The sequence below is a fragment of the Mangifera indica genome, chromosome 2 (genome assembly GCF_011075055.1).
Source record: "Mangifera indica cultivar Alphonso chromosome 2, CATAS_Mindica_2.1, whole genome shotgun sequence".
In the NCBI taxonomy this organism is placed as follows: Eukaryota; Viridiplantae; Streptophyta; class Magnoliopsida; order Sapindales; family Anacardiaceae; genus Mangifera; species Mangifera indica.
In genome coordinates this window covers 10,801,724-10,815,148 of record NC_058138.1, presented here as the reverse complement: position 1 = coordinate 10,815,148, position 13,425 = coordinate 10,801,724, and the positions used below count along the sequence as shown (strand labels likewise).

Below are 13,425 nucleotides of genomic sequence, written 5' to 3'. Positions count from 1 at the left end.
ACAATGCCTGTAACAGTTAGGGTTTTCGTATTATTCTTTAAAAATGAAAACACACAGCAGCCTTTTAGAATTCTCTCTATTCTCTCTATGAATTTTTGCTTGCTTGATCTATGTTGATGATTTTCTACTAGTCTAGTGATTTATTGTAAATTTAGCTTTTAAAAATATTATAATATCGATTTTAACTTAAATTTAACTGATTATATTAATCGACCATAAGCTCAACCTAATTAAAACTCATCAAATTTAGACCTAGATTTGAGTTTGACTTCCTTAAGTCAAGTTTAACCCAAGTAAGCCTCAACTTGCCCAACTAGACTTATATTCATCTAGTGTCAGATCCTCTTCCTACCAGTCAAATATATATATATATAGTAGTCGTAGACTGTTAGGTCTATTTTGTCCTGTCCCAATATGCATGCCTTGTGATCAGTCTGTTTGCTATGTGAACGTAGAAACTTGTACCAAATTGGATTCCGCCACATCTTTGTAGTTCAAAGTCTTGAGGATCCATCAACGCCACGTCTGCTAGATCTGCCAATTCGCGATCCAAATGAGTTGAAATTTGTGTGGTTAATTGAATTAAATGATATCGTTAGCGAAAAGACGTATACTGACAATTAAAGTAGTTCATTAATTGGGAAAATTAGTTAATTCTGGAGATTGGCATTTGATCAATGGATGCTTCAAAAATGATCTTAATTCTTGAGGTAATTCTTTCTGAGAAGCAAGCAAATAGAATAACCAAAGTTTTAGGATCGAAATATTTTATAGTATGAAATTTATAGCTATAATATTTAACATCATACTTACAAAAATTATTTATAAACCTTGCAAATTCTATTGTTCTGTAAGAAATATGACATCTTTTGTCTACCACAAATTTCGCCTACCCTCTTCAGAAATATCCTCATTTCTAAATGATTCGGTGGTCCAGGAAGTTATCAAATGTGGCAGCAAAGGAGTCTGAAAATAGGGTTGAAAGGTGAAACAGTATTTATTGTCTCACATTATATACACCAATGATCGTATTGCCTAAGCTTTGGTTGCCTTTGATGGTTTAATTCTGTGCGGCACTCATTTATCTTTATGCCAGTGAGGTATCCATTTTTTCCTTTGTTTTTGCAGTTATTTCTTAAATTGTAGACAATAAACATTAATTTCTACCATCATATGTAGTTTGCAGCGTTAAGTACACAACATAATTGGGTATTTTAGGTAATTTTCTGAAATTGAGAAGACTGTTCTATTTGGTATATAACATATATCATGGATGATGGAGTGGAAGAAAGGCTTCTGGTCGCAGAAGAAAATGGTAGCAGTCATCTAAAATCCAGGATTTGGAAGGAAACGAAACTCATTTGGCGGATCGCGTTTCCTGCAATAATTACAAGAGTGACAAGTTTTGGACTTATCGTTGTGACGCAAAGCTTTCTTGGACATGTTGATGAAATAGATCTAGCTGCATACGCACTCGTTCAGAGCATTATTCTGCGCTTTTTCGGTGGAATAATAGTAATCACTAAGCTCCTCTTAAGTACATATATATTTGAAAATGAATCAACATATAAGCGATTAAATTTATTTCTCTTCATTTTGGAAGCTGGGAATGTCAAGTGCAACAGAAACATTATGTGGGCAAGCATTTGGAGCCGGGCATTATCACATGATGGGCGTTTTCTTGCAACGATCATGGATAGTTGATGGTGTAACAGCGACAATTTTGCTCCCAATCTTCATTTTCACGAAGCCAATTTTAAAACTACTTGGGCAGAATGAAGAAATAGCAGAAGCTAGTGGCTCCATATCTCTATGGTTGATTCCATTTGTATATAACTTTGTATTTGGTATGACCATCCAAATGTTCTTACAAGCACAACTCAAAAATATGGTAATTGGATGGCTATCTTCAATTTCTTTTCCACTTCACGTGCTTTTATCGTGGTTGTTTGTGAGCAAACTTGGGTTAGGGGTTGGTGGTGCAATGGCCTCACTCAATATATCAGCTTGGTCTGTGGTTATTGGAGAGTTTGTGTACATTTTTGGTGGTTGGTGTCCTCATTCTTGGAAAGGATTTACTACAGCTGCCTTCACTGATATCTTCCCTGTTATAAAGCTCTCTCTATCCTCCGGTGTGATGCTCTGGCAAGCTTTTTGCCTTTTTTTCTTTTTTAAATATGATGTCAATGCGTTTTTTAAAAAAACAATTATCTTTTTAAGGTTATTTGAGGTAACAATAAAATTATTTGTACATTTTTAGTATAAATTTATGTATATAAATGATGTTTTATTATATATTAAATAATTTTAAATTAAAAATAAATTAAATTTATGTATTAAAAATATATAGTATTATTACAAAAAATATAGACTATAATTGACTAAAACATTAAATAAAGTCTTTCTCATGAGAGAAATATTAAGAGCCGTATAAATGTTATCCTTTTATCTGGACAGCTTGGAGCTCTGGTACTACTCAATCCTAGTCTTATTGGCTGGTTACCTGAAAAATGCTACCGTCGCTATATCTGCTTTCTCTATTTGGTAAGAATGATATGTCTGTTCCTTATATGCTGTTTGACTATAAGCTAAATTATTGTTTTTTTTTTTTTTTTTTAAAGCAATGCCATTCTACAATGATCATTTAAATATAGAATTTGTATATAAAATTGATGTGGTAAAAAATATATATATAAATAAATGTTAAAAATTAATAACAAGCTATCATAATGCATGCTTGCTTCTTTTTGCAGCCTCAATGTGAGTGGACTTCAATTTATGATCTGCCTCGGCTTCCTTACTGCTTCATGGTACGTTCAATTGGTAAATATATTTATCTCAAGTGTTATACACCTATTAGTCCATTTAACGTTGAATCCTTTGGCCACTGCTTTTTTTTTTTTTTTTGTAGTGTTAGGGTGTCAAATGAGTTGGGAGGTGGAAACGCTAAAGCAGCAAAATTTTCCATTAAAGTTATAACGATGACCTCCACATTTTTTGGAGTGTTACTTTTTGTCCTTTGTTTGGCCTTTGGTCGTCAACTTTCATATTTGTTCAGTACTAGTGAAGAAATTGCAGACGCTATATCAGAATTATCCGTTTTCCTTGCTTTCTCAGTTTTGCTTAACAGTATTCAGTCAGTTCTTTCAGGTAAAACTTATTAAATTATTCCGTAAATTTAATGTTCGAAAAAGAAAAATTAAGTGTTATGTTATTGTGTTCATCAGGTGTGGCTGTAGGTGCTGGATTTCAAGGTGTGGTTGCATTTATTAACTTGGGAAGCTACTACTTGATCGGAATTCCAGTAGGATACTTGCTGGGATATGTGCTGAATCATGGAGTTAAGGTGAGAATTAAAATAATTTAAACAGCTGAAAATTTGAAATTATTCAAGCTAAATAATAAATGTGAATCACAGTCCGATGTGTTAAAAAACTGACAGGGCTTGTGGGTTGGATTATTGGTCGGTGTGGCATTGCAAACAATTATTCTTTCATACGTTGTTTGGAGGACAGATTGGGATGAGCAGGTACATATCTACTACATCCTTCTTCATGAAAATTACACAATTACCATTCTACCATTCTTTCATTTTACTCCTACATGTATGTTCTCACTTGCGATAGCCAAGTTTGTAGAAAACTTCATCTTAGAGAAGACAAAGATATGAAGCACTGTTAATTTTATAGGTTCTTTTAGAGATATTTAAATAAAAAATGCCCTAGTAATAAAAAATGTGTTTTGCACTAAATTTCCGAATTTTTGAGATGGGTTTTGTGTTTAACGTATTTTTGTATTAATTTAAATGCACTAAATGTGTTTTCTTCCTCTTGTAGGCTGACAAAGCATTCAAACGCATAAATCGATGGCTTCTAAAACCAGCAGAAGAATCTAATCAGAGCTCTATTGGTTCTATTTCTGAAAGTGGAGATTAACTAATCTCTGAGTTAATGACTTTGATAAACCTTTTCTTTTTCCTTAATTATTTCAAAGAAATAACTCCTAGGGAGAAATGAAATTATTCTGATGATGTTTACAATTTTAGAGTGAAAAATAAATCTAACTTGAATTATTTAGTCTGATTTATCTTGAGAAGAAACATATTGTGTTCTTCTCAATCCCAATTTCTTGAGAAAAATACTCCTGCTTGAGATTTCTATGAATTTTAAATTAATGGTATTAGTTTGTTTGGATGAAGGGAAAATAGAGCAAAAGTTAGAGAAAATTTTAATAGAATTAGGAGATTTCTTATAATATGCACAAAAAATACAAATTATGCATACTAATCAGCACCTCAAGTAAAACGTTACACAAAAGTTGTTCCCTTTAAGTTTGAATGCTTTGGAAATATCCCTTAAATTTTCTCCCTCATATCAACCTACATTCCACTAAAATATTCAAAGAGATTCTTGGAGTCTCAACAAGCTGAGCTCGTGCCCTTCTTAGCTACCAGTCAAATGCAAAGTGGTCCTAGAATGTTGGGTTTCGAATCAAAACATAAACATGAAAATCGAAGTCAGTTCCACCACCACCACATATTTGTAGTTCCAACCCTAAATGACATACGGGGCCAATTATAGTGGAGAACTACGTCTGAAAATGACCACGTCTCACTCGAACTATCCCAATAAAATAAGTTCTCATGCTTAAATTTTCATGAAAATGACTATTCTATGAAAACAGTTAAAAGCTATTTTTATCAATTTTTAGAATATATAAATATTGTCAGATTAGTGTCACTTACATTGCTAAAGTATAAACAAATTACATATTCTCTCATCAACTTTATAATTTATCATTTAGACCCCTATTTTCAATTGAAAAAAATCAAAACCTTAATGCTAACTTCAACCAATCCCAAATACATAATCACAATGATTATAATTAAAATTTGGGTTAGAGTTATGTCGAAATCACATTGGAATAATAGTGTAATTCTATCAAAATCATACTAGTATGGTGCAATAACATTGAAATTGCACCATATTGGTACGATTTTGATTGAATTGAATTCACATAATTTGAGTGTGATTCCATCCAAAATATCATTGATTTGATCAGTGCAATTTTAACTAAAATCATTTTGAAATATTGTGATTTCAATTAGAATTGTACGAAAATAGTGTAATTTTTAAATTACACTATTTTAATACGATTTTAACTAGAATCATACCTTTCCGATGTAAATATGACATTTAAACATTAAAATAGATTTTTTTTTATTAATACAAAACATGCGTAAAAATTTGGGTGGTAAAATATTATTAATCTATAATAAATAATTAAATACTAAAAGTTATGAAGGGTGTTTTTGTCCTTTTAGTGTATCTATTTTAACATTTAACTAATTTCACAATTAATACTTGGAGGAAGGTCATAAAATGTCATTTGTTTGCTTTTAGAATAGAAACTTGTTTTTTTGACATAATTTGAGTGGTTAATGGTTTTCCTTAACCATGCTAAAAAAGTTATTCATTAGTTGTAAAATTATATTAATGTTGCTAATGTTTAGTAATGCTCATGATTCAGTTTGTACCAATTATCTTACAGCCAAAAGACAGTTTAGTCCATTAACAAAGTTTCACTAATTAACTTTCGAAAATTCAAATACACATCTATCATTTTAATTTTGTTAGTGACTTTAGTTTAATTATAAATTAATAATTTTCCCTTTTAATATAATAATAAAAATACCTTCATAAATTAATATTTCAAACGATATTAATTTAAAATTTGAAATTGTGTAATTAAATTTATAAAATTAATCTTTAAATAAAAATTAATATTTTGACCGGATGTGATTTCTCAATTTACTGAATTAAAGATAAAATATATGACTTAATTTATCAATTTACTGAATTAATATTTCCTTAGATCAATTTATTGGATTAAAAGGATATTTTGCATGTAAGGATTTAATGTAGATCCTGTTTGATTGTATTAGGACAATAATATATCAGAAGCCTCAATTTTTTCCCATAGCTTATTAATTATGAAAAGTGCTTGCTTAATAATGTATTGAATCTCAAGTATGAAAAGTGCTTAAATCCAATAGCTTACTAATTATGTGAAAAAGGAGTTGCTCCGATATAAACCTTCCCCATTATAATAATAATCCACTACATAGGATGTCTTAATATTAATCTATCAGGACCATTAGTATTTACCATTGGTTTTAAATTATGAAATATACTATCAGTCATTGAAATAAATCTAATAGTGTATACAATTAATTTTCCTTAACTTTGAATGTTTTGTACTACCTTGTTTCATCTACTTATACACCTCATCCATGGCTGATATTACTTCTTATCTCTAAGAACTTCATTTTCTCACCAGGTGGAGACGCCTAATACGTATGCTCAGCCTCAGCAACTACTGAACTTCAGATCTTTCTAAAGGAAAAAGTGAGATTAACTTGGTCCTTTCTTTCATTTGCTCTTTTATGTATGTATAGAGTAAGTAGATTGAATCTAGTAATATTTCTAAAAGCTTTCTTCTCCTATTCATATGATTTCATTCGATTGCTGCGTGTATCTATTTTAACTGAACTAAACTTTCTTTGAAAGAACATAAAATTCAGTTGAAGCTTGGATTAAAAATTCAGGCAAAAAGTATTAATTAGTCAACTTGAGTGTAAGTAAGAGTTAGATTTGATTGGCGGTTCAGCTTGATTGAACCCTAAATTAGCAACCATGAGCTCAAGCTCAACGCAAAATAATTTTTAACTTAAAAAAATTATTTTTTTAAAATTTATGTTTTCAAACAAATATATATATAAAAGATTGTTGAATTGTAATATAATGAAAGGAGTAAAGTTATCTATTTGTAAAAATAGATTTGCAAAAGTCTCAAATTAAAAAAATAGGTTTCAAGAACTTACTTCACTCATTATAAATAAGTACTCGACCCACTTTCAAAACCCTCACATAAATGGAAATGAGTCTCACAACTCACATCACCCTTTATAAATAATAATATTATTGAAAAACCAAATCGGACTGACCGATTTGACCGGTTTAACCGTGACCCGGTACTGTAGACGGTTTATATAATGGATAAAACCATTTTAGAGTAAAAATCAGGTTAGACCGCGGTTGAGCCGCCAGTTCACAGTCGGTTTACAGTCAAACCCGGTTTAGCAGTTCACTATTCAGTGTTTTATTTAAAAGTGAACAGTTTTCTTCTTTCTTTTTTTTCTTCTTCCAGGCTGTGAAGTTTTGGCTGCCGACGACTTATTCTAACTTCATCCCAATAGTTGATCTTTTGCCGATGACGGTTGGAAGACTTTTGCCAACGACGACAATAGTTGACGACGATAAGGACACTACTGAATATTAGTTTCGATCAAAGGTCTAGACAACAACAAATATTAATGTCTGTATTTGTTGCTGCTGTCGACGATATCGCAGGCTGAGACAACAAATTCCCGTGCTATAGTAACCAACGATTGTACTCCAACAGTACTAACGGTAGGCTAGTCATTGTAAGGTTGTGTAATTTTGATTTAAATTTTTTCTGTTTGAACGTATAAAATTCTTTCCGTTTGAATGTATAAACTGATAGTTGGAAAAGTGCATTCTGGAAAAATAAAAGTAGACTGTTTATATTTACTTTGAATTACTGCAACAGTGACACTTTATATTTGTATTCTTTTGGTTAATTGATGCACAGCAAGCCAGCAAAATCATCACTATGTTTATTTGTTTTTGTAATTCAATATGTTTAAGCTTTTGTTTTCTTTTGGTTAATTGATGCACAGCAAGCCAACAAAATCATCATCATATTTATTTGTTTTTTTAATTCAATATGTTTTGGCTCTTAATGCTTAATAAAAAATGAATTTGTTATTGTTAATTTAAAATTAACTTATTGTTATTGTGTATTTAATATGTTATTATTAATTTGTAATTTTATACTATCAATTTGTAATTTTATTATGAATCTATGTTATATGTCGGATGTACTTCATTCATAATGTAATTAATTTTTAAGAATTTAAAAGTTGAATATTGGTATTCTATGGCACCCTATATATATATATATAATAAACCAATATATCACAATTTTCTTATCGCAAGCCAGAGTAGTGATTAATCAAATTGCGAATATTGTTGTTTATTACGAATGTATAAAGTTATGTATGTTGAATAATAAACTTGATTATGAGTTTTTGAGTCTCCAACTTTTACATTACGAATATTGTTGTTATTTAATTTAAAAATTAAAAGTTATACTTTAAAAACCTAATTATGTTATTATAATAAAGATATATACATTTATTTGCATACATATAGAAATTATGTTTCGCATAAAAAACATGACATATGCGAATTATAAAAGTTTTCTATTCATAATACTCTCTATTTATGTGTGTATATATGTATATATATTTGACATATATTTTTATGATGGTTTGTTATTCTGTCCAACAGATAGATAAAGTAGAAGTATGTCATCATCCGGGGTTAGAGCTTCTTCGACACTATGTCGAGTAAAAGGTGATATTGTTTAGACATATATTTTTGACAATATTGATGAGAATGGAAGGAAAATCTTGAATTGTTTATATTGTGGTAAGACAACTAAAGGAGGTGGTATATATAAAATGAAACAACACTTGGTCAGAAAGAAAGGTGATGTTGGTCCATGTACTAAAGTTCCTCATGATGTTAGATATCAAATGATAAATGCATTAGATGAGATTGCTACAAAAAATAAAGAAAAACAAGATTTTCGTAGGCATGCAACTTATTTTAGTGCTACTGTATCTCAATTTGAGGGTGATATTGCACGTGAAGAATTCAAAGGTTTATCTCCTTCAATGAACATAAATGAAGGTAATATTGGATCTTCTAGAAAAGAAAATAGAACAACAAATGATTCAAAAAAAAAAAGACCAATTGGTGTTGGTGATTTTTTTGCTCTAAGGACTATTAGTGGGTCTCAACCTTCAATAAGGAGTGTTTTGGTTGGAAAATAAGTCAAATTGAGAGTTGACATGGTTGTTGTGAGGTTCCTATATGATGTTTGCATCCCTCTTAATGCACTAAATTTTATTTATTTTCAGCCTATGTTAGATGTCATAACTGTAATTGAGCCTAGATATAAGTAGCCAACATATTATGAAACACGGGTGAATTTGTTAAACGATTTAAAAAAGGAAGTTCAATTACTTGTTGATAGTTATAGAAAAAATTGGGAAGATGTTGGTTGTACACTCATGGCTGATGGTTGGACAGACATTTCTAATAGGTCATTGATAAATTTCTTAGTGTATTATCAAAAAAGGATTTGTTTTATCAAATCAGTGGATGCATCTGATATTGTAAAGGGGGCAAACACATTATTTAGGTTGTTTGAGGAAATAGTATTATGGGTTGGGCCTAAAAGCATTGTCCATTTTGTGATTGATAATAAAGCTAACTATAAAACAGCTGGAAGATTGTTATATGAAAAATATCAAAATATTACTTGGTCACCTTGTGCAGCACATTGTATTAATTTGATTTTGAAGGATATTGGTGAAATGGATCATATTGTCAGAATTTCCAAATGTGCATCTCTTGTCACAAAGTTTATTTATAATCATACATTATTGATAGCTTAGTTAAGGAAAAGAGAAGGTTGGAGAGAAATTATACGGCCTGGTGTAACCCGATTTGCTACGACTTTCATCGCATTACAAAGTCTTTTTGAGCATAAGCATGACTTACAAGCGATGTTCACTGACAGATTTTTTATTGATTCTAAATATGCAAAAAGCAATCAAGGTAAAGAGGTTGCGACCATAATTCTGAATAATGATTTTTGGAACGAAATGGGTATAATTGTAAAAGTTGTGAGACCATTGATACGTTTGCTTTGTATTGTAGACTCAAATAAAAGACCTTCATTGAGATATGTCTATGATGGAATATATAGAGCTAGGTTAGGGATAAAGAAATTGTTTAAGAATAAAAAGAAATTCTACAAGCCTTATACTTAAATAATTAAGTTGAGGTGGGATAGGACATTGCGTCGAGGTATTCATGCAGTTGCGTATTACTTGAATCCTACATTTCAATATGATCGTGAATCTTTCTGCATAAAACTAGAAGTATTACAGGGTTTTCTGGATGTTGTTGAGAGTAAAACATGTATGTTTAATGTTAGTAAGGCAAAGTTAGTAGAAGAGAGCAGAATATTTCGTGATTGTGAGGGAAGTTTCTCACATCAGCTTGCTATTGAAATATGCAAAACCACACGACCTCGTATGAATTTAATTTATATGTTTCTTATGTCTCGATTCTTTTTCCAAGTTGTAAAATTCTATTACATAATTATTTACGTGTTATTTTGTATTAGATAAATGGTGGAAACATATGAGTACAGTACTCCTAATTTACAGAAGTTTGCAATTAAAATTCGGTCAAACGACTATTTCCCACCCAAGGTTTGATGTATTCTCAAAAGTCCCCCCTTTAACTATGGAAACACCAAATACCCACCCATGGCCAGTTAGATTTAACCAAACCCTAACGCCTGAAAATTTTATCTCCTTTTGCCCCCCTAAACTTTAACAACTGAAATTTTCCCCCCACCTAAGTTTTAAAAAATTGCAGTTTCACCCTAGGGTTTGGTTTTGAAATCTCCGACGACCTCTCCGACTCCGTTGCCGACGGTCGCTCCCTCCCGAAGCAACCTCTCCTTTCGGCGATCTCTTTCCTCCCATTTGGAGGTCCGATCGACACCCAGAGACGCCGTGGGAGACAAAGAACTTCGTCGGGAAGACGAAGTTCTTCGTCTTCCCAGAAGAAGATCTCTGGGAAGAAGATCTCTGGGAAGACGACTGTCTTCCCAGACGAAGACGACGGCGTCGTCTTCCCGACAAAGTTCTTCGTCTCCCACGGCGTCTCCAGGCGTCGATCGGACCTCCAAATGGGAGGAAAAAGATCGCCGCAAGGAGAGGTTGCTTCGGGAGGGAGCGGTCGTCGGCAACAGAGCCGGAGAGATCACCGGAGATTTCAAAACCAAACCCTAGGGTGAAACTGCAATTTTTTAAAACTTAGGCGGGGGGAAAATTTCAGTTTTTAAAGTTTATGGGGGCAAAATTAGATTCTATTTTAGTTTATTTTTAATATTATAGCAAAAATGACGATTTTACCCCTACCACCGTTAGGGTTTGGTTAAATCTAACCGGCCATGGGTGGGTGTTTGGTGTTTTCATAGTTAAAGGGGGAACTTTTGAGAAAACGCTAAACCTTGGGTGGGAAATAGTCGTTTGGCCTTAAAATTCTAAGTCAAACTTTAACATCTTCAGGTTGTGAGTGTAATTGGAGTGTTTTTTAATGCATACATACTAAGAAAAAAAATAGATTGAAGCATCAACATGTAAATGATCTTGTTTTTATTTATTATAACTTATGGTTGCAAAATAGGTAACACAATTATCAATCATACATCATTACATTTATAAATATTTTTATTTAAACTATTTTATCATGTTTAATGATTATTTACAACTTTACATATGATTATGCCTACTTAATGGCTATTGGTATAGTGCTCTTTAATCTTTTAATTATTTACTTTTTATTATTTTGGCTATTTAGGTTATGTTACAAGAAATCAAATTTTGATCTAATTGATTATAAAAGTATCGATAAAACAGACTTCTAGATAGTAAAGGAGGAAGAGGAGTTTGGTGAACTTAATACAGATGAATTGGATCAAATGCTTTATAGAGAGAAATCTATTCCTATCAATAATAATCCAACAAATTTTGATTTGTCACATAATTTCCCAGGTAAAAACATTTTTTTAGTACTTACACAAATATTTACATATTTATATAAATTATTGATTTTTCAGGCTAAAAGAAAATAAAATGTTTAATTATAAATTTTATAGATAATACTATTGAAGAAGATGGTGTAGAAGATGAACAATTGATAGACGGTGCAACAGAAACAATGACAGGTCTTTTATCATAAGTGATAATGAAGAATGACCAATTATTCATTTATTAAATTTTATGTTAAACAAATTATGTTTTTGATATGTTTTGTTAAATGTTGAATTGAATATTATTTGTTTAATAATGGTTATGTTGGTTGGTTGATTTTATATTTTATTTAATACATATATTAGATTTCTGATTTGTTTGAGTATTCAATAATTAATAGTGCATGTGCTTGTAGAATTGGATTTGTTTAATGCATATGTTTTGTTTTGATGCAACGTTAGTTGTTATTACTTATTAGATTTATGTTCAATAATGCATATATTTTGTTAATTGTGAAAACTGAAAAGTGTGCACAGTATAAAATTTACTGTGTAAAGCACATGTAATTACTAATTAGACATAATATTTTTAGGTTTTTACATAAAACTGTAATTCTGGTCCAACCGACTAGTTCAAACAATCCAATCGATTTGACCAAAACCAATACTTAAAACAGTTTTTATCCCGGTCCGATTTTGAAAACCTTGAATAATATTTCTATCACAAATTCAATTATCTTCCACATATTGTATTAGAAAATATAGATTTAAAAAAACAATAATTAAATAGTTTAAACTTAAATTTAGCTTTTAAAAATATTATAATATCGATTTGTGTTGATATACGTCAACAAATGAAATAATGGGCTAGGCTACAATGATATATAATTGAACAGACAATGCTACACTTTAAGATAACTATGAGGGTATCTCTGTAATTGTCCCACAAACATATAAAAATACACAATGCCTATAATAGTTAGGGTTTTCGTATTATTCTTTAAAAATGAAAACACACAACAGCCTTCTAGAGTTCTCTTTATTCTCTCTATGAATTTTTGCTTGCTTGATCTATGTTGATGATTTTCTACTAGTTTAGTAATTTATTCACTTGGTATCAGAGCCAAAAACCATCGTCATTCACTTGGGAACCAAGAGGTAGCGCTTTTTTATGTGATAAAAAAAAAACGTAAGACTCAGTCACGCTTGGTAAATCCTTCACCTTTTTTTTTTTTTTGATTGATGTTCATGCGAATACTAATTGATTCATTAGCCTTACGGTTTATATGCTCTATTTTTCTTTTGCTATTTTTGTCTTAATGTGAATGAATATTCTTAGATCTATTTTTTTCGGTTGATGTTATATTGCTTGATCTATTATGGGATACTTTTTTTTACAAGCTTTTCGTTGGTTGGTTTATGGTCTCATGTTCAGTCTCTACATTTTGTACTTAGTTCACTTATATGTTTTAACTTTACTCATCTCTAATAGGAAATTGCTAGATCTACTGTGTTTGTTCATTATCTTTGAAATTTGCTCATCCTTCAATGTGCTGACTTTGTGTTCAGTTGCTTAAATCTACTATTATTGGGTTATTCGTTGTAGATCTACTCTGTATCGGTGTGATTCTTGTCAATCCCTTTTGCTAGTAAAGTTTT

The 13,425-nt window shown here is 30.9% G+C and overlaps 1 protein-coding gene and 1 long non-coding RNA gene across 5 annotated transcripts; both read left to right on the top strand.

Moving 5' to 3' along the window:
* Positions 1–906: 906 nt before the first annotated feature.
* LOC123208360 (protein DETOXIFICATION 24-like) lies at positions 907–4,072 on the top strand. Of its 4 annotated transcripts, none has more exons than XM_044625818.1 (9): positions 907–1,100; positions 1,180–1,515; positions 1,604–2,145; positions 2,458–2,544; positions 2,754–2,810; positions 2,912–3,150; positions 3,228–3,346; positions 3,443–3,529; positions 3,837–4,072. In XM_044625818.1, exons 2-9 carry the CDS (start codon positions 1,270–1,272, stop codon positions 3,933–3,935), a joined length of 1,476 nt encoding a protein of 491 aa, XP_044481753.1. In that variant the 5' UTR covers positions 907–1,100; positions 1,180–1,269; the 3' UTR covers positions 3,936–4,072. The 4 variants fall into 4 exon arrangements, with proteins under 4 accessions (XP_044481753.1, XP_044481754.1, XP_044481755.1 ...); XM_044625819.1 differs by having other exon boundaries at positions 908–1,100; positions 1,265–1,515; XM_044625821.1 differs by having other exon boundaries at positions 931–1,100; positions 1,283–1,515.
* Positions 4,073–6,000: 1,928 nt separating this feature from the next.
* On the top strand, positions 6,001–7,610 carry LOC123208359. The gene is made up of 2 exons (XR_006500769.1): positions 6,001–6,407; positions 7,210–7,610. It is a non-coding gene; the product is annotated as an uncharacterized LOC123208359 (long non-coding RNA).
* Positions 7,611–13,425: the final 5,815 nt, after the last annotated feature.

Coding starts and splice junctions, on each gene's coding strand:
- LOC123208360 (XM_044625818.1), top strand. CDS start 1,270: ATGGATGATGGAGTGGAAGAAAGGCTTCTGGTCGCAGAAGAAAATGGT. Junction 3,151..3,227: donor TATTCAGTCAGTTCTTTCAG/GTAAAACTTATT, acceptor TGTGTTCATCAG/GTGTGGCTGTAGGTGCTGGA. Junction 3,347..3,442: donor TGCTGAATCATGGAGTTAAG/GTGAGAATTAAA, acceptor AAAAACTGACAG/GGCTTGTGGGTTGGATTATT.